The sequence below is a fragment of the Atractosteus spatula genome, chromosome 8 (genome assembly GCF_055471065.1).
Source record: "Atractosteus spatula isolate fAtrSpa1 chromosome 8, fAtrSpa1.hap1, whole genome shotgun sequence".
Lineage (NCBI taxonomy): Eukaryota > Metazoa > Chordata > Actinopteri > Semionotiformes > Lepisosteidae > Atractosteus > Atractosteus spatula.
Genome location: NC_142713.1, coordinates 31,121,756 through 31,142,808, shown reverse-complemented (window position 1 = coordinate 31,142,808; position 21,053 = coordinate 31,121,756). Strand labels below are relative to the sequence as shown.

The 21,053-nt window shown below is 38.0% G+C and overlaps 1 protein-coding gene across 2 annotated transcripts; it reads right to left on the bottom strand.

Moving 5' to 3' along the window:
- Positions 1 to 982: 982 nt before the first annotated feature.
- Positions 983 to 16,466, bottom strand: nup50 (nucleoporin 50). Of its 2 annotated transcripts, XM_088923368.1 has the most exons (8): positions 16,318 to 16,466; positions 13,747 to 13,822; positions 12,588 to 12,671; positions 9,929 to 10,124; positions 7,688 to 8,326; positions 5,602 to 5,689; positions 4,860 to 4,978; positions 983 to 2,824 (listed from the first exon to the last, which is right to left on the bottom strand). In XM_088923368.1, the coding sequence occupies exons 2-8, from the start codon at positions 13,813 to 13,815 to the stop codon at positions 2,625 to 2,627; spliced, it is 1,395 nt and encodes a 464-aa protein (XP_088779494.1). In that variant the 5' UTR covers positions 13,816 to 13,822; positions 16,318 to 16,466; the 3' UTR covers positions 983 to 2,624. The 2 variants fall into 2 exon arrangements, with proteins under 2 accessions (XP_088779494.1, XP_088779495.1); XM_088923369.1 differs by lacking the exon at positions 12,588 to 12,671 and having other exon boundaries at positions 16,318 to 16,461.
- Between the last annotated feature and the right edge of the window lie 4,587 nt (positions 16,467 to 21,053).

Here is a 21,053-nt window from a genome sequence, read left to right as displayed (position 1 = left end):
TATCCTTTTCCCCTGCTTTGAAAGCAATAACAGTATTGAAAGCAATTATAAATCCCATGAAACTTTAATTTAAAAACACACCAAAAATGAAAATTTAACTCACAGTTAAGAACTTCACCATAGTCAAAACCGGAGGCCGTGGTGGTCTCTCAGGAACCCAATGGAGAACCTCTACAGTAGAAACAATGTTCCGATTGCTGGTTTAGAGATGTTTACAGGAATGGTTTCATCATGTTAGAAATGTGGAACCTGAGCGTCTTCTTAGACGCATAGACAATTGCAAAAGTTTACGTTTATAGAGGTCAGTGTAACTGAACAACAGTTGAAAGGGTTGAGAACTTCTCGTGCTTACCCTGAAGCTTAATATTGGTAGAATTTTCAGTTTCTTCACTTTCAATATTTACCTTTATGTTTGGCGTTTCAAGTGTGTGCAAATGCTATGATAAACCGCTTAAAATATAGAGAATAAAATACTGCAGACTCTGCCCGTATTTTCACTTCCAATTATGAATTGTAATTAAAGTGTGATATGGTTGAAGAAAATTTAATTCTTTTGTATACATGATACCTGCTTAAAATAGTCAAAAGGGCACTTAGAGATCAATCACCTTCACTGGACCGCAGAAGACCACAGAGTGACCTAGATCATGTGTAATCAGATCACAAGTGGGCATTTCAGAATACCCATAAACCTGATTAGTCCCTGGGCCTCCTGCTATTGTAAGTTGTAAGTGTTCATAATAAAACGTAAACTTAAGACATGAACAGCTCCTCCTTATATTGTAAGAGTTGAGTTTTTGAGACTGATTGCACGTGGCAGTTTTTATATACAGTAGGTATACATACAATCTGTTAAGGGCACAGATCAAATTCAGTTTAGATACAAAAATGTTCACAGTCGTTAAAAATTTAGGATTATGTGCAATCACAAGATAAAAAAAGTTAATATGAATTTTAAATCTAAACAGAAAGCAACATCAAGAAAGTGTAATATGGTTTATTCACCAATCACTTTGTAAACAGCTATTACAAACATATTGGGCACCTCTGCATAAAGGTCAGTACTTATACAAAGGCAATACAAAGGTCACTTTGAAAACAAAATCAATGAGTTCCATTCTGAAATACTGACTGCCATAAACTAAACATCTGACACACTGCTGACTTTCATCTGCAATAAACCTCAAGAAAATTAAGACAATTTGTGGAACAGAAATTGCTATGAAATACAGAATAATTCTATTGACATTTTTCTCAAAACAAATATACAGAATGCTTATGAAGTTAGATCGCTTATTCGAACCATCGTTAAATTTGTGAATCATGGAGCAATGAAACGCTACAATGGTCAAGACATCCGAGAGGGCACGGACATCACTTTGGCTGTACAACAGAATGCACAGCGTGTTCTTTGAGCAGCAAGCCTGGCAGACACTGATACAGTTGGTGCCCTGTGGCATATGTGGTCTTTGTGCATGTTAGCGGACACCCCAATTTTCACTGCTCCAGAGTGCATGGTTAATGGTCAACGTTATCCGAATAGGCCAACTACGTTTATCAGTATCCTGTACATAAAATACGTAGACCAAAGTGGTCAAACACTAATAATTTGCTATAATAAATATTTTAATTAAACTCCTTTTTAACAGACAGGAATCAATGCTTTACGCTTTAAATTTAGGTAATTCAAGTTCTAATCAAAACCCTGATAACTACAGATATCCTATGAACAATTAATACAAACCTGTGAAAACCTGAAAGTTAAACTGTATTTCATTTCAATCTGATAATGAGCTCACTTGCTTCAGTAAAAGAACTTTAAATGGCTAAGTCACAAAAGACATAAAATGCAAGGCAGTGTCTAAATGGTGCAATAATAAACGGGAGAAGTTTGCAAACATCCAAGGGGAAAGGACACGCAGGTCACTTCAGACTCCGCCAAAAGTCTCTCACTTTCAGACAAGTCAATAACGGACTTCCATTTTATCAGAAGTATAAAATATTCAACTGTACAATAGTCATATTCAGCCATGATTCCCATAGTTGCAGGTAGTTACAGGTTTTCTGGCACAATATTGTCAAAAAGAATGAAGTACCACTGACATTTTAAATTAAAACTGCTCAAGAAAATTTATTAACTGTTATGGATTCCAATTTACTTAAATGATAGCAGCAAAAGAAAAAAAAATCACTGGAATGTTACTGAATCCAGGCAGGTCATACTGTTTGTTTTTGAATTAAAACAGATGTACATAAGGAGCCATCCCTTTCACGTTTCAAAGATGACAAATCTTTAAAGTTACCAAGCTAAGAGTTCGGCCAAATCAATGTCCAATAGCCCAGATTCGAGGCAAATTAAACGTGGATTTAAATTTCACAGTATTATAACTATAAAACTCTAAAATATGCATGCAACAAAGCAGGGGAGTCCTTTATTTTCAATCTTGTAAATCAGATTACAGCAAGATGTTTAAAAATCTGACTTTTCACAGCAATATAAACTGTGCTATAACATTGCAGATTTCATTGCATCCCATACCACTGGACAACTAAAACTGGACAGAATCAAGGAAAACCAGAGAGGAAAAAAGCAGACAATTATCATAGTGCAGTGTGGCTCTAAGCTATGCTTTCTTTTCCATGAGGAGTTTGTGTAGTTCATCAGCATCCTCTGCTGTTTTAACTCTGATTAAGATGGGGACAGGTGCCGTCGGATTTTTCTCATCCACTGGAGGATTGGGGACACAGACCACCATGACATTGTTCTTTCCCATTCTTGTACATGGCATTGAGGACTGCAACAGAATATTCAGCAGGATGTTTCCTATAGAACAGAAAAGAGTCATGTTCTGCCGTGTTCAACTTTTTGTTTTAGACAAATTACCCTGATCTTGGAAAAGCCTGGCACAAATAGAACCAATGTGAAATCAGAGTAAAATAACACTACGGAGTGAGTGTTGTACTAATTCCATAGAACTATGAATATAAAAATGATTTTTTTATTCTCAATCTGCTGAGCACCTCTTAAAAAATGAAGTGTACAAATATGGATATACTTAATTGCTGCAAAATTTTAACCCTTTTAGAAAGCTAGTGTTTTTTCAAACAAAAGGGTTCACAAGACAATAGACACTAATGTCATCTGGATTTGGCTGAGCTGTAAAGGCACTGGAGAAAATACGGAGTACTACAGGACACTATATAAAACTAAGGTTTGTAGGCTATCACGAATGAAGTGTTTTACAGAGCTGAAGGAAACAGCCCAGAAATCAAAGGTGAAATGCTAAAATTCACCTGCTCATACAATCATGTTACCAAAGAGCAGCACTTTATAAAGATACAATTACAGGACACTGTAGTTACTGCAGTTTCTTTTTCAAAATGTAAGGCTTTACAAGCTCTATTGAACAGCAAGGTCTAACCTAAGAAAAAAAATAATTTTAGTTTTAATGCAAGAGAACAAGTAAGAATTACAAGAATACTAAAGACCAAAACAAATACAAACCACAAATTATAGCAATTTCACAGACTGTGAAACCTGAACACTAAGCGGTCCATTCCTAAATGAATTGAGGATTTTACTAGACATATTTAAGTTGATGTGTAAATTGCATCTGACCACTACAAAAGCACAGTGAAAACTCCAGTTTGGGAAAACAAGAAAATCCTAAGAACACTGAAATTTAATATCCCATTTGACTATCTGGCAGCAACAGCCTGAGACACTATTTACTCACATTAAAACAATCAAATGAAAAATGGATAAAAATAAAAGATTAAAACTCAAACTTAAGACTGAAAGGTCTGCAGCAAGAAAAGCTGTGCAGAAGTTCTGGTGACTGGGGAGGGCACAGAAAGAGAACTTTTCTACGCATCAGCTATAAAGAATTTTGGTACCAAACAGGGTAAGATATCCAATGTCAAGCTGCTGCAAGTCAAAGAGAGCCTTTTGCTTCCTGTTTCTGAAACAGTCAAATCCTGCTGCCCAGAAGACAAAAATACAGCTTGTTTGAAGGGGTGAGGCCATTACAAGCATTCAGGCCTCCTAAACCATGAGCTAAGATGGCTCGGCAGGACAATGTCTTAGACGCTAACAAGTGAATGTTTCTAATGACAAGGTAAATCTCCACAATAGAATAATAATGTAGAAGGACTGGGAGGCTGCTTCCTTTTGTACCTTTCCAGATAAATGTTTCTGAAATTCGTGTAATGGCAACTCCATCTTTTTATTTCTTTGCAGTTCAAGTTTGTTCAAGTTTGTCACCTTAAACACCACGGGAATAGAACCAAGGATTTTCAGGGCAGATTAAGGCAGCTGCTAAGAACGTCAAGTGATAAAGAACTGAAAGCTTTCTACGCACTAGAATTATGTGGATAAAAGAAAATCCTTCATTGTCAGTTCTGTTGCTGGTTAACTTTTTATATTATGTATCACTGGACTGCATCTGAACCAGACCCTCACAACCATGTTATGACAAGGAGGGGACGTGCCATGATTATTCACGTGTCACATTCAACTTTCAATAACTTTAAGCTGCAACCCCCGACAGCTGCACAGCTACTGCAGATGAGTGGGGTGATGGGGAAACTCTCGATACATGTGAAAAGACTTACTCTCAGTATAAAAGAAACAAAGTGAGGATATTCCTCCTAATTCCTTCAATATGGCAAGCGGACCCAATTTGGAAAGCCCCACAGTTCCAAATAATCTGTGCTCTCCTGTGCTAAATTATGCAACAATACTTGAAATTGAATCACAGAGAATGCAATTCAAACAGTACCTACAACTCCATTATTTAGCTATTGAAACAACGTAAAACAAACATGACATGACACAATATTATAAAAAATTAACTCACCTAAATTGGTGTCTGCTCTCACTAGAAGCTGGGTCTTTTTGTCTGCAACAAGCTTCAGATGAAGTGTTCCAACTCCTTTTTCTTTAAATTCATTCTCTTTTTTGTAGAACAGTTTGCACCTGAAACAGAAAATATTCCAAACAGGTAATCGAGGAGAGAACCCCCAGAAAACAGGAATGGCCATTTCAGAATATAAATTCATTGACATTTGGATCAGGTTCATTCCCCTTTACTCAACAGTTTTTGGTATTTAATGAAAAATAAAACTCTGTTGAAACAAAAACCTGAACTTCAGCGCGGGCCATAACACTTCAGAAAGGTTCCAGTCGCACAGGACGGATTTTTAGTCACATCTAAGCCATACATTTACTACAGTTCAGTTCTCAGGCGTAACTGAGAATTCAAAACAAAGTACCTAATAACACAAAAGCCTTTGTTTCCACAGACGAAAGCCTTCTAAATGTTTATTTTTTCATAACGCAGCTTGCCGACTCACTCAAGAGCAGCCACCCTCCTCATATTAAAGGATGACTACATAAAATGTAAGATAAAATTAGTTTAAAAGATCTGGCAGACTTAAATCACTAACTCTAGTAACAGTTCATTACATTTCCTTAAAAGGTCAGGTTAGGAAGACCACTACTACACTGGTTATGTTTCATAAGTTAAGAAAAAACTTTCCAGTGAGACATGCACAAACAATTGTCACAGTAAGGATGATTAAAAGGGAATTCATTCTCACTTTTTTGAGAAGAAGGCATCATCTTCCTTCACTTCATTAACAACAGGCTTAGGGGGCTCCTCAGATTCCTCATCTCCTGCATTTTCATCTGTGAAGAAAAAGATCTAGTCAGAAACCGCTGGAAGCATTTAGGCACTGCACCTCAGTTTTCAGTACGCCACGGCCTAAAACAAAAAAAACAATAGGGCTTTAAAAAGTGGGGCTTAAAAATCTATCGGCTTCAGATGCAAGATCTTTTCATTTGAATCTGGTGTTGCATCTTCGATCTATTCAGGATTCACAGCACTCCGTTTGCACCTCAAGATTGACTGAAGTAGGAACATCGATCACAGATGCATTTCAACACAATAACGGTAATATTTTTAAAAATTGTGCATAATGCTACAAAAATCTGAGCCAGCAGAATGTTGTATTTAGAGATTTTGTGATGTCTGTACTATCTAACTTTCAGAAACCTTTGTGAAGTTGAATATAAGCAGTCTGGTTGGGAGTTCAAGCAATTTCTACACAGTGCAGCAAATGCATTATGTCACCTCATACTCATACTCCTGCAACAACTAAAACACAGTATAACTACTTGTCAATAATCGTTTCAATCTTTGCACGATATGAGAGCAGGACATTTTTTAATTGGTCCAAATGTAAACTTGGTCTTGCATTTACATTTGATGTCCCACTTTTCGTGTGGCACTATGCCACCATTCGAACCTGGAAATGCCAGTGGCACACGTTGATCGATCACAGTTGTGACTGATAACCACACTGCCCTGGCCTGAAGATACAATTTTATTTCTTGGACTTTGTGAACATTTAGGTTTTTTTACCATGCCACACTATTCCTTGAAACACCTGATCAAAGACAAGCTCCAAAGTCTTGGATGTAAAATGCCACCACATTCTTCCCAAACAGTTCATGTTCTAAAACAAATGTGCAAAACAAGTAATGAAGCTTATTCTAATGTACTGCACAGCTATGAGTCCATAAAAACAGGTATTCATGTTATTGATAATTTAAGTTACAACACAAAAAAGGATAACCTGTTATAAATAAAATGCATTTTTTTATAAGTACAATCTTAATCATTTTTACAAATAATGGATTTGCCCAAGTAGCAATTTAATAAACACTATTACTACAGCATTTGTGGAATTTGTGTAACACAATTAATGCGATAAAAAGGAGAGCTAAAAGGACAACTGAAGACAATACAGCAAATTCCCCATTTGCACTAAATAGGTTTTAGACAAAATAGTATCAAACCTAGTACACTTGTTAGAAAATATAACTTTAGCACATCTAGAGAAGGGAATCTTAAAAAGCCAAATTAAGTTGTCCATCCATATTTAAGAAGTGGCATCCAGCCAGTAGGTACAACACAAAAAAGGCATTATATAAGGCATTATATCTTAAGACACTAAAACTACGCTGAATAGGTTTTTTTCAGACTAAATCTTAAGGCACGTAAAGCTTTGAAAGTAGCCGTGGTGTTCTAAATTCAAGAGCACTTTCACTTAGCTTTACTGGAAACGTATATATAGCTTAAAAGAGATTAAAATGACTAAAAGAAAAGGCAGGGCTAATTTTAATTTTTAATCAGGTAAAAATTAACATACAATCAAGCTAGTATCCACAAACTGATGGAATTAATTATTCTGCAAGTCATGCAGCAATAACCAGGCTAAATCAAATAACACTCTCCTTGGCTGCCATGTGAGAAGTACCTCGATAAACAAAAACTGCTCAAGCAATTGTACCTTCAGTGACAATTAGAGTTAAGGGCACTGTCTTAGAAGCAAAAGTAACACTACAAGCTTTTTCTTGAAACTAATGCAGCCACCTAGACAAGCAAGGTAAAATGCACATTACCACAATATAATTACATCTAAACTCTTCAGGAGCAGACTTATTTCTTTATCAAATTAATTTTTCTGCCCCCAAAAAACAATCTAATGGAATGCGAATGGTCCCAGGCATGGCGAAATTCACCGATTTGTTTCTGAGATGATAGAAAAAAAACTGAAAAATGGAGAAAGAAAAAAGTTGTGCTGCTGAGATTTTCACAGATTAAAACAAATAAAAAGGTACCTTTTGTTTTCTCTTCACTGGGGACGCTGGTTTTAGCGCTGGTGAAAGAGAAAGTTGAGGCTGGAGTCGTGCCTTGGCTCGCGAACAAAGAGCTGGTGCCCTGGCTGGAGAAAGAGAAACTGGGTGTGCTGCTGGCGGGCAGGGGACCCAGGGCGGAGCTGTCCACCTTCTGCCCAAAATTGAAGGTGACATTAGGAGCGGGGGCACTGGGGGCGGGAGCGCTGCTGCTCTCTTTCTCCTCCTTGCTGAACGAGAACAAAGCTGCGGTGGCTTTCTGCTGAGGCGCGCCAGAGGAGCCGGGAACAGAGCCCGGCTGCGCCTCTGCCTGCCTGCTGCCGGGCTCGCTCTCGGAGCCGCTGTCAGAGCTCCCGCCGTATTTCTCTTCGATGGTGGCTAAATGCCTCTCGTAATCCTTGAAGATGGGGTTGAGATCGCACAGGGGGTTGTCATTGACGTGCTTCGTGATCCAGTCCCGCACGGAGCAGTTCAAGGCAGTGAGCTGTCTGTTGTACTCGCGGCTGCAACGGCTGGAGCTCTGAGACGAGGGGGCAGAGCTGGACTGAGTCACGCCGTTCGACTGTCTACTGACATCATTACTCTGTTGCTGGGAGGAGGCAGGACCATTGAATGTTAATGACCCTATTAGAGAAGACAAAAAAAAGAAAGACATTGCCTAGAACTCCACAAGATGACTGGATACTAATGAAATTATACGCACCGCTGACAATCCAGTGTTTAATTGGACTTTCACCCCGTCTTCTCATATCCTCAAGACAGACCATACATCTTACATATGGTTAAATTATAAATAACCACAAATGAGCCTTGAGGAATTTCAAATGAGTTCCCAAGACAGCTTCTCATCTGCCTCGCTGTAAGCTACAGTTAAATGATTAAGCTAGCAGTCTCAGAATCTAGCTCTTAGGAATGCATGATTTAACTTCAGCTTCTTTCTGTGAGCAAAGAGAAATTTGCATCGTAATAATTAATGCAGATCTTTCACCAGTAGGTCTTTGAAAAGTCCTAGAAATAGTGTTTTTTTATTAAGATGTGAACAAAGAATTATAAAACCTACATTACTTAAGAATACATGATAAAAAGTAAAATTTGAGAATAAGAAAACTTTCACTGTTGATACAACATATACCCTCCTTGTTTACATTAGCACTACTCACCAAATAAGGTTTTAAAATCCATTTTAATATACCCAAAGTGTACTCAGCACAAACCATACCGTATTAACAAGGTGCATTTAAAACCAAGCAATTCATTCTATTGTATAAATATTAGGTCTACTTTTTTTTTTTACAGAAGTGAGGGCCTTAAAACAGCACTCATATTCAAACAGAAACTGCAGGATAGAGAGAAACCCAGAAAGCAGAAGTTCTTCTACACCAGCAACGCAACAGCCAGGCTGTTGTAATAGGACGAAAGCTTCCAGTAAAAAAGGGTGGGTGGTAGGCCAGTTTTCATTTCACTCTGGATCAGAGTGATAGGTGTATAACCCTGCTCTCTATGCAAAAAGGTTCTGGTTGCAAAATGAGACGTGCATCTTTAGGATCTCAATTTGAACAACATGAAATTTTTTTTTTATTGTCTAATTTTTTTATAACCCCTTCCCCCCTTGTAAAATTGATCAGCTCTGCACACCTTAAACTAGCACAGGAAGGACAAGGATTGTGCATCATCAATGCAAGTATAATACTGCCTAGAGGAGTGTTGGCATCAACCATCAGAGTGATGCTGCAGACAAATGGTAAATCACAAAGTTCACTGTTTCTTTAGCAAGCTGGCCAAAGCACACCAAACCCTGCCAACACATCTATTATGCACTACTGCTTAGGGGCATTCCAATCCCAGCCATCTAACGACATCACCAGTCCAAACCTGGAGTATCCAGACTATGAGGATCAATCTGTACTAAAAAGCAGGGGACTGGGGAAAATTCCAACATCTCTAATGGATAAAATGTGATATCTCCAGAATACACACCTACATAAATTGAATAAGGCATCTCACATCAAAGGCTAGGGAAATAAGTATGTATACAAGTCAAGACTAAGGCATAAATGCACAGCTACACAAGTAAGAGATTTTATCATATGTCAGCCTCGCTCTACAAAGGCATTTGTCTAAAACTGTACAGGATACTTTTTTAAAGAGCACAACTTTGAGCTCAGATCAGAGTAGAACCATTGCTTTTGTCTAATGTCACATGCTTTATGAGACCAACGCGCTTACCAGTCGTGGCTTTTGAGTCCGATGTGCTGCTGAATCCTGAAAAGGAGGGTGTGCTGGATGAGCTCCCATTTCCATTGGTGAGGCTAGACAGAGGTTTGAGTGCAGAACCATTTCCAAATCCTGCGAAGCCTCCTGCCGACCCAGACGCACTCAGAGTGAAGCCTTTAAAACCCTTGAAGTTCCCACCACTCTCTCCCTAAACCAGTACACAGAAATGAGGTACAATGTATTTATACATCATATTTACAGCCATACACAGTTTTAAGAGGTAATAGATTACATGTAGTAAAAGTAACCCATACATTTATTAAAACCTGGAATTGCAGACACCATAGACAATTTAAGTATTACTGAAAGCAGTACTTCAGAAAGCACACCAGAAAACCTTGTGTCCTTTTACATAGTTTAGAACCATGTCTCAAAAGCTTGGGAAAGGTCTCGACTTTCATAAAAATCCACCAGACAATTCTTTTCAATTATGAAGTCTGTGATGCTTTTGGTGTTTTTATGGAAAACTACTGTACTTGAGCACAAACGGCACTGAATTCAATGTTGTCACGCAAGGTCACTCCACTCCACCAGCACAGACAATGAAGCCTGGACAGCATCCGCAATTACCTAAATGAGTACTATGACTGCAAATGAGAATAGCAGGAGTTGGTTGAGACCCTAAAGTAGGATTAGGGCTGGGCGATACGGCTTAAAATTTATAGCACGGTTTAATTTTAATTTTGGACAGTAACGATATATTTCAAGACATAGAATTTTTTCTTATAATTTCAATCTAACATGCTTTAACTTTTGCTTTAATACTTGGATAATATTTATTTCCTGGAGTTAACTATTAGGTTATTATTAACTGTTGGTTAGTTACTGTGTTGTTCCTTTAGTGTGTTTGAAGTTTCACATTGAAGTGAAGTAGAAGTTGAACATTTTAAGAACATTTTTATTTTGCAGAACTGAAACAATATAATCGACTTATGAAAATGAATTAAATAAGTAAATATGTAATACTTCAAATAAAATTCTTATAAACTTAAATATGCAATACTTCATAAAACAAAATAAAATTACAAAAATATTCAAGCATTAAAGTAATAACTCCTCAAATATTCAAACAGATGCTTAGTGTAAACATTTGAAAAAGAGGGTGCACTGCACACACAGTAAGTTGGACTTTAGGTTACAGATGACATGCCAGAAAGACAAGCTTGTCGACAGTCTCTGGCTTGAGTACAGATCTGTGACAGGTCACAACGTGGCCACCAGTGCAGACTCGGGTATGGCTGCGAAGTGCGGCTCAAACACAGGCCAGTTGTAGTAGAAAAGTGTGTAATACTGGCAAGATCTTGCTCCACGTCATCACGATGAGTGCTGTACAACTTTGAGATTTCGGTTTGAGTAAAATATTTGCGGTTTGGTATTACATAGTGCGAATCCAGTTTTTTCACCGTTGCCTTAAAGCCATCTCCCTCAACGGTTTGGATGGGCACCAAGTTCTTACACAGGTACACGGTTATGGCGTGTGTAATGTCCTTAAGACAAAAAAAAGCCAGCAGTGGGAGGACAACGACTAGTTAATGACTCGGGCAGCAATGGCTGCGTTGTGGCTTTTTTATTCACACCAACACTAGAACTGCTTGATTTGGAGCGCATTCTCGTACTTTCCTCATACTCGCATACATGTTTCGTCTTTAGGTAATAGAAGGGGTGGCTTGCTTTACTGCCTCCGGCTAAAATCGGCGCCCGACAGTTTGCAGATAACCGTTTTCTGCTCGTGGTCTGACTTTTTACATCTTAACCATTTCCAAACAACTGATGAAGCACCCTTCTTTTCAACAACTTCGGCGCTTGTTCCCGTCTCGCCAACGCTGCCTTTCTCCAGTTCTCCGCGTTATTTGTGTTTGCAGATGGGCAAACCGAACACATGCGTTGGTTTTCAAGGAAAAGGGAAGAGGAGGCCCGCAACTTTTTACTGGCCGCAATGACCTCAGATGCGTCATAAACCGGACGTCTGAACCACCGAAGATCAATAATTCTGAACCAGATTTCGAAATATTAGCAAGATCAACATTTTCAGAATTATATAACTGGAGCTAAAATACGGCAGAATTTTAAACTATGATGGGTCAATAGTAAAAATTTCCTGACTCCCTTTTGCGACAATACAAATCTATGTAAACATCAAAATCCATTCTCTACCGGTATAAGCGGTATAGCCAAATCCATATTGTGGCACATATTTCTACCGGTATACCACCTACCCCTAAGTTCGATCTTAATTTAGATAACCTAAATAACTTCAATGCCCACAAAAATACACTGTTTCAAGGAGATAAGGTCCTAAAGACCAGCCAGGATCCTAGAAAGGTACATGTACACCCAATTGTCATTTGTCCCTACATTTTTACCGAATAAGTCAAAAGATCCAGAAAGCGTATAGTTTGTATATATTTCTAGTTTAATAGTATGTTCTTTAAATCAAAAGTACACTTGACAATACTGGACATACCTTTCCTCACAACAGTCCATTAAACAGAGGGTTAACCGTAGAAGCACAACCCCCATCATTAATGCAAAAATCTGTATTAAACGAACCACAAAGATGGAACCTTATTTTTTTGGCATGTTAATTAAACAGGACAATCTGTGAAATCACCTCTGCTGCTGCATTTCTGCGCTTGGCCTTTTTAATAGCCCTATTTTTCAGGACGTCTTGACTTGCAACAGAGAATGTCCCAGCCTGTAAACAAGAAAAAATATTTTTATAGAGACAAAGTTCCTCAGATCTCCTATAAATGCTTATCAGGAGGATGCAGTGATTCTTGCAGTATCAACTGTGCAAAGTTAGTGTCCTGTTCTTCACACTGAGAAACATGGACAAGTTCATCCAGCGACAAGGCTGACAATTCCAAAGGAAGAAAGAATGACAAGCTACATGGTGCACATGCATCAGCCATTTTCTGCAGACAGGTTTTTTTACAGAGTTACCAAATCATGATGGTAAAGCGTTTTCTAACGTGAGGAGGAAATGTAAATTTGCAATTAAGAAATTAGAAGGCCTCTGATTATAGCTGGTAATTACTGCTTATACAAATAACTATACTATACTTTGATACAGGCTATCCAGAGAAACATCTATGCTGAAATTGATTCACATAATGTATTTATTCAGACAAACAGGAATGTACAGCATTTCTTTTAAGAAATTCAGTTAAAATTATGTTCAGAATATATTTGCAACCAGTAGAAGTCATGCTAGACTACAGCAATGACATACACAGCAAACCCGTGTTCTTTAATCTGTTCTCATTTATGCACAGCTCAGTACTACTTTATAAACAAAAATACCCGTTTAGAAATTAAAGGCATGTTTCCATATTTAAAGGTATTAAGTTTTCTTTGAGGTTCCAAGACATTTTAAAAGTTTAAGATTTAAAAGTGTATTTGGGAATGTCATGAATCCCCTTGGAATAACTGAAACCTTTAGTCACACAAGTTCTGACAGATTCGCTGCACAAATTGCTTCCCATGTGCTCTTCTCCCTGAACAATGTGTTTCTAGCTCAGTATATCAAAGGGAGTGCAAGGCGAGAGTGGAAAAGGGAAAAAAGAAAACTATTTTGAGATACAGAGATCTTGACGGAGCAAGGCAAGTTGTCTGAAGTTCACCTTGACATACAAGTACAAACTGGCATCTTCTCCCTTGTAGGGAAATTTCAGAAACTAGATTTAAGAAATGTAGCACACCTATTCTACCCACAAAATCAATCCCCTGAGGGCTGGATGTGACCTACTATAAATACAGTACAAACGTACCTCTTCTCCTTCATCCTCCTGATCCCAGTTTCGGTCATTCAGTTCTTTGTCCGCTACCCTCTTTGCCATCACAGCTCTACAGCCAAGGTAAGAAACACAGAAAGGGAAAAATGCATTAGTTTACTCCAGTTTGCAGCTACATTTTTACCTTTACCTGCAAAACACAGATGTTTCTTTCTTAATCAATATTAAGTGCATCATTAGTTTACAATACCTCTAACAAAAATGTGCAATTAGTAGATTGTAGTTTATGGATGTTCTTGGAGCACTGCTACTAATTGGACATTAAACATGTTGGTTATGCCCTGGGACATAATTCAGCTGCTTTAGCCAAGTTCCATTCGTTTCCCTGCTCTTTACTGCTTTGAGAACTGTTTACAAACACGACAAAAAGTAAAATAAAGCAACAAATTAACTGAGAAGCATACACAATTTGTTTCACACACATCATTTGATCTGTTCTTGCAATGTAAATCTTAAATGGACACAATCAATAGTTGAAATTCACAGGGTTAATGTTTAACAATTATTTAATTATGACTGATCTGCATGAAGCATTCTAAACATCTTACAAATTCTAGAAATATAATAGCTAAAATTTCAATTTCTAAAAGTGGCTACCCAAAGCCAACTTTGAGAACTGCTAGACAGGATGAAAGTGGTCCTCATTTCGGACATCTTGAGGTAATCTTGCAAAGGATGGCGTAGCAAATTAAATTGTTGAATTCATAGCTAATCCAAAATGATGTTGCTAAATTTTAAATCATTGTCCGACATTCATCAAAAGATAATACAATTTTAATATACTGTAATGTTTGTAACCTGTTTTTCCTAACAAAACTGTAAAAATCCTACATATTAAAACCTACACAAACACAGGTGCCATTGGAAGTATCCCTAGCTGTTGGTTACAACTGCCGATTTCTCCTACATAGTTCAGAACTGTATTAATCAAGTTCTTGAATGCATATATACATTATGTTCCACAGAAGGATAATCATACTTCAAAATGTTTTAAATGACCCCTCTTATTAAAACAAAGGAGAAAACCAAGTTGGCGCCACTCATATAAAAAATGAAGAACACATTCATTTCAGGCTCTTCAGCCTTCTGCACGCTTTGATTAACATGTTAGATTCCCTCCAAGAAGGTTAATAAACATCTTACTCATAATACAAGTCAAGAATGTTTGCCAGTGCTGTATGTTTGCAGATGTAGAAGTTTTAAAGCTCACTTCAATTTTTGGTTGGTTTTGAACCCTTTAAAACAAATGTCCACAGAACACACTGTGCATCAGAAACACCATCCAGCACAAAGGAGAGAAAAAAAAGATCTAGAAGGTGGAAAATATCCAAGGTGCCTGCCTTCCAGGCAGTAAGTTTCCCTTCCTTAGTTTTATAAACTTTGTCGAAAGTTGCTAAATTAATTTCCCCCCAAAAATATTACGAAATAATTCAGTGATGAGGGCGATTGTGTAATATAAAACAGGGACACTCATCTCATGGCTCCTCAAATACACTGCTTTGCTGAACTTTGAGGTCACAAAGCATCTTCTTTATTGCCATATTGAACTTTCAACTTAATTGATTAAATAATAAAGGATCCGGCCATAGATTCTGCCATACAGTAATAACTGCATGGCTTTACTCCTTTTCACAGATCCAGGCTATTCTCTCAAGCCTGAGAATGTAGTACCAAACCAAAACTAGGGGCAGTTTCTTCAAGAAAATCCTTTGGGAGTGTTTCTACAGCAAATCCATCTTCCCACAGAGCTCTTTAAAATCCTACTCATCTACTCCTTGACCAGGGAAGATATGAAGCGTGTCGTGTAACATTGTGCCTAATTTTCCATTAACGAAAGCCTGGCTGTGTGTAAATTCTGGACTGAGTAAATGCACAATCTCGGTTACACAATCCTGACCCACAGGAGAAAGAAAACACCTTGGATGCTGGCACCCTGTCCCCGATCATACTGAGAATGTGGCTTAATAATAGGTATAGATCGAGTTAAAAAGGTCAGACTGATTTGGAAGGCAAATTTAGCCACATTACAAAATAATATGTTCAAAGTAACGAAGAAATGTCGGTTTCACAATCCACGAAGTCAACATTCCGGGAGATGCCGGAAAATGGATATTAAACTAATACGATTAGTCAGGTATTTAGGTAGGTAAAATTGAAATCACATATGCAATTAAGTAGATTAGCTACTGTCTGCAGCAAACACAACAGTCAAAATCACACGCAAAACAATAAAAAAAAGTTTCTTACTTTTCATGTATTCAACTGCTAAAGTATTTATTTCCAGATATTTCTATGTCGGCCAAGCAGTTACTGCACAGCAACAGCCATACGAGTTAGGAGATCGGACTGGTTTAAAAATGGATTTACGGATTTAAATGAAAATGATCAGTCACATTTGATATAAATATGTGAAAATGAACATCAAAACGTTATCTGTTTTACACAATTTAAATAACCACATGATTAAAACATTTACCGGTTTCCAGCGCGCTTGCATCTAAAACCGTAATTATCACTAACACTGTACTTAACTTTCTGACAACATACCTTTCTCCGTCAACTCAAAAAAACAGCAAATAGAATTCAACGTAATGTTTATTTTTAAAATCCCAGCAGTTCAGTTCCCGGCTTTCACGTTTCACCTGTACCAACCCCACTCTCGCCCCTCTTCAAGCCGCCATTTTATAAAACGGAATAACCGCGCGTCTTACTGCAGCATTGCGCAAGTCCGACAGAAGCCGCCTACGTCGGCACTATGGGACTTGGAGTCTTTTAGGTCTGTCCGGCTTGTGTACTTGGGGTCCGGTACTGTAGTTCCTAATTTGTAGTAAGAAATGTGTGACACCGTCAAAACAAAAATATTACAATTTTAGTACTGAGCATGACCTTCCTACGTAGTGACACTCCTGTGGGATGCTTCATCATTTCTCCTGTGTAGCTGCATGCTGGTGAAGGTTGTCCTCCTGTTGGTCTCACAGTCGTTCTTCTTACTTTATTTTTGTACTGTTGAAAAATCAACTCTTCTGTTTTGGCAAGCAGGAAGAGAAAGCTGTTAGCTCAAGGGCTTCATCAGTGTGTAGTAAGGGCAGCCTGCACCAAAGGCGTTCATGTGTTGAAGAAGATTTCTTCCCACATAATTGCTCCCGACTGCCTAACTTGACTTGCATAACGCTGGAGACAGAGTAGCACTCCTTACCATGTCTCCATACATATTTGCATCTGCTTGGAAACCTTTGCTGTGGAAAGGAAAGAAAAAACAAAAGGGGGAAGCATAGGGTTAGTGCCCATTCCATCTTGTTGCGCTTGAAGAAACATTAACTCCTGCACTCGCAACAGGCCTGTTCTTGTGATGTATACTGGTTCACTTATACTGTTGAAAACTCAAGCTGAGTCAGGCAACATCAGGTTTTGAAGTTTCTTCCTGAACCTTTTATATTATGAACAGTAACACTTCAGAGTCTTACATATGGTGTTGGGTGAAATGTGAAGTTGTCCTGCACTCTGTCAGCAAGAATAGGCTTCATTTGCTAAAACTTAATTGCTATGCTCCTGTCACACAATATTTCCCTTCCCAGAAGCCACAGAGTTCATCTCATATTAAAAAATGTTAGAAAAGTCGTACTTGCTATGCATTGTAGGCTTTGAGGAAGTGTGGCAATTTCTGATCAGTTAACTGACATTGTAACATGTCAATCTAACACTGGATTAGTTAACACTTTGTTTTGAGATAAACGCTCTTGAATTCAAACGCATAATTTTATTTATATATTAGATTTTATCTCGAACAAAGGAGTTAAAAGTATTTATTTTCACTTGTCATTAAGACAAAAATTTCCAGTAAGGCCGATAAAACAAATAAACAAGAACATTGTTTTCTATTGCTTTTTAAAATGACGGGCTTGGGACGTGTGTGCTCTGCAATGCAATTTATTGCCTATGCTTTGTTTTCACCTCACACCGGATAAAATAAATTGACAGAAATCTAAAAATACTTCAACTTATCACCTAGTATTTCCGCCCCATCAATATATATATATGAAAAAATGTGAGCAAAACCCTGACAAGGAGATGCATGGATTTCATGTCATGACAGCCACGAACAGTGACAATCTGCAGGTGAGCATACAGAGAGACAGTTCCTAAAATGATGGAAACCATTTGCTCTTCTGGATATGAATGCCTAGAAAAGACATCATGTTAATTTCCTCTGGCTGCATGTGTCAGTGAAGACCAGGCTGCAGAAAAGCAAATTTGTGCACTTTCACCTTTGTAGCAAGCATTTAATAGCAGACAGACATGTAACCTGCCAATCAGGAGCATAGTCCCGTCAAGAAATCAGGTTGTTAATTACAATATTGTTGTGAAACATGGCTGAGAGGAAATAACAGAATGTTTAAGGACCCACAGGACCACAAATTGCTTTCTCAAGGTGAAAGATATAAAATGGTTTCAGCCCTAAGCAAGTCTTAATGCAATCTTTCTGTGTCAATGATGGGCTGGATGATCACAGTTCAAACGAATCCCTGTCAGGCTGCTGTATATTATACACCATGCCTGGTGAGCAACAGGAGGCCGACGACACCGGGGTCATGGGAGGAGATGTGTGAGTCCTTGTTGTCTTCCTGCTGAGCTCCACAAGCGGTTTCAGCCGCCAGCCTTAATACATAACATCCATCCAACACTGCTGAGATCAGCAATCTGTCTGTACTGGTTTGTTTTGCACCCATTTTTGCAGCCCTGCGTATGGTAGCTTCTGTTTTCTTAGGAACATCTGCCGGCTCTACTTACCAATCATTCAGTTAGAAACAGGAGCTATATTGATCCAACACAAATAATAATAATTAACAATTGCTTACACTTATATAGTGCTTTTCTGGACACTCCACTCAAAGCGCTTTACAGGTAATGGGGACTCCCCTCCTCCACCACCAATGTGCAGCCCCACCTGGATGATGCGACGGCAGCCATATTGCGCCAAAATGCTCACCACACACCAGCTCTCACTGGGGAGGAGAGCAGAGTGATGAAGCCAGTTCAGAGAGCACAGAAATGATACAAATGTTATGAAAAAAAGTTACAAATGAAAAAGTGCCAGTTTGCCCATCCTCCAAAAGAATATTGTAGCTATGGTCTTGCTAGCATCAATCAATTAATCCTTTACTGAGGTTTAACAGATTTTCAGCACTTTACTGAGTCAAAACGACTCGGAACCCCATCCTAACAAGAAAATAGTAATGAAATAATAAATGCACATTCCTTACCCAATCCAGATTTTTCATGTTTAGTTGAGCAGGCAAAATACATACTGTTAAAAATAAATCAACCCCCCTTTCAAATAGCTGTCCTGATTTGACATTACACGTAAATTACATGTAAAATGCCTTTTCAAAAATCCCCAGAAATTCAGACACGTATCTGGATATTTCCCCCAGCCTCCCCTACTGTCATTATAAAGGAACACTCTTTTCCACCAGGAACAGTCAGCAGATTTTGAGGGAAACTACATTGAGTCATGAGCAGCGAATTTGAGTGAGATTTCTGTATTGCTCATCAATTGGTAACGTTACCACAAAACGCTATGCAATGGTATCAGCTTCAAATATTGTAACAGGCTTGTGGAGAGAACAATTTACTGCACTGCAGAGTAGTGATTAAGGAAGTTTAAGAATTCACCAGGCTTTCAAGATGCTATCCCATCAGCTTTTGCATATATTATTGCTAGCATGGAAGATATGTCCAAATGCACTGCTATTTTCCACTGCCAAACGTGTAAACTTGAAGATTTTGTTATTTCAGAAAGCTGTTATATTTCTCAAACGAGTCCTTTGTATGAAAAGAAATATTACTACTTGCTGTTTTGTATTGGTTCGATTCATGACACATGATAAAGAAAATAAATGTTTTACAGTTAGTTGATCTGCTATAGAGAAAGAAGGGAAGTGTATACACACACACACAAATATACAACGTTGGGAGGTTTAAAATACTCTACAGTGCATATTTTCCTGACACTTTTAAAGAAACATGGCTCAAATGAATGCCTTCTAGTGGCCAATGATGGTATTGAAACGCTAACCTAATATCTTATTAATTATTTTGCGTAAACCTTCGGGGTTTCTATTCGTTCCTCTGATCTCTGATTTGTGTAGAGAATGGTAGAAATCTGAGAATGGAAGAAGAATGGAAATAAAGCTGTAGCTGTATGCAGGGTATGGGGGCACATACATTATTTTGATTTGCTTCAGGAAGAACAAAAAGGGGACAATAAAAATTACAAAATGTGTTCTTAATAAGACTTAACAAATGTTTTCCTGTTTGTGCATACAGAAATAGTAGATATGCCACCTATTTTCAGTTCAACGTCATTCTAAGAGGTATATGCTATTAATTAATAAAAGGATTAATACAGTCATTTTGAGTTCTTGTGCAATTTCTATTAAATGTGCCAAGACCTTGGGGATAAGGAGGCAATAACAGCTGTATTTTGAAACAGCTGAATTGTAAATCATACAATAGACTAATAGCTGTATTAATCTGTTGCTATTAATAGATTGCATTAATTAAAAATAGCTATTAGCCAATCGCAATCATTCATAGTTCAGTAATTAATTATGATGGTTTTTAGCCATTACTGTGAAACTGCAAAGCATTCCGAGTAAACATATTAATAATATAATTTATTATTATGGGTACCGTACTACCCTGATAGTGCTCACTCTAAAAGTGCCCCTTTGTCATGTTATATCTTTAACAGACGTTTTATAGGCACATCTTAGTCTAAAACCTCATCTATCTAAATCAACTGAAAAAATCTCCTAGTCAACAAAACCTGCAGGTGTTAGAGGTCACGAGGCTTTATGAGGTCCACTACAGTTACAGAATGGAACAATAATACTAGAATGGTTTCTAGAACAGCCCAAGTGTATATTAGAATGCTACACAAATAATAAAGAAGGAGGAAAATTCCCGATTTGACAGGGGTCACGATGGTATTACACAATTTTCCTGGAGTGCCATTGGGTGTGGATTAAAAAACCCTAAAAAAAAACTTGACTCCGCTTTAGTCTGCTGCGACATACGGCATGACCGGTTTGCTGTAGCAAAACAAATCGTGAAGTCTTTTAAGTGACCAGCGCACAACTGTTTTCACCAAAACAACCCATAAACTGGTCATTTCTAAGCAGACTGCATCGGTGCAAACAATAAGAAATTAAGCCCGGAACAAAGTCAGGAGCATGGTGAATAAGGTTCTCAACAAATTGAGAAACGTACTACGGCGTGTG

What these genes read in the sequence shown, in the direction of transcription:
- nup50 (XM_088923368.1), bottom strand. Translation starts at nt 13,815, where the DNA reads ATGGCAAAGAGGGTAGCGGACAAAGAACTGAATGACCGAAACTGGGAT. An exon ending in CAGTGAAGAGAAAACAAAAG is followed by an intron (nt 5,690 to 7,687) that starts GTACCTTTTTAT and finishes TTTTCTTCACAG; the next exon opens with ATGAAAATGCAGGAGATGAG. An exon ending in GATGCCTTCTTCTCAAAAAA is followed by an intron (nt 4,979 to 5,601) that starts GTGAGAATGAAT and finishes TTTCTGTTTCAG; the next exon opens with GTGCAAACTGTTCTACAAAA.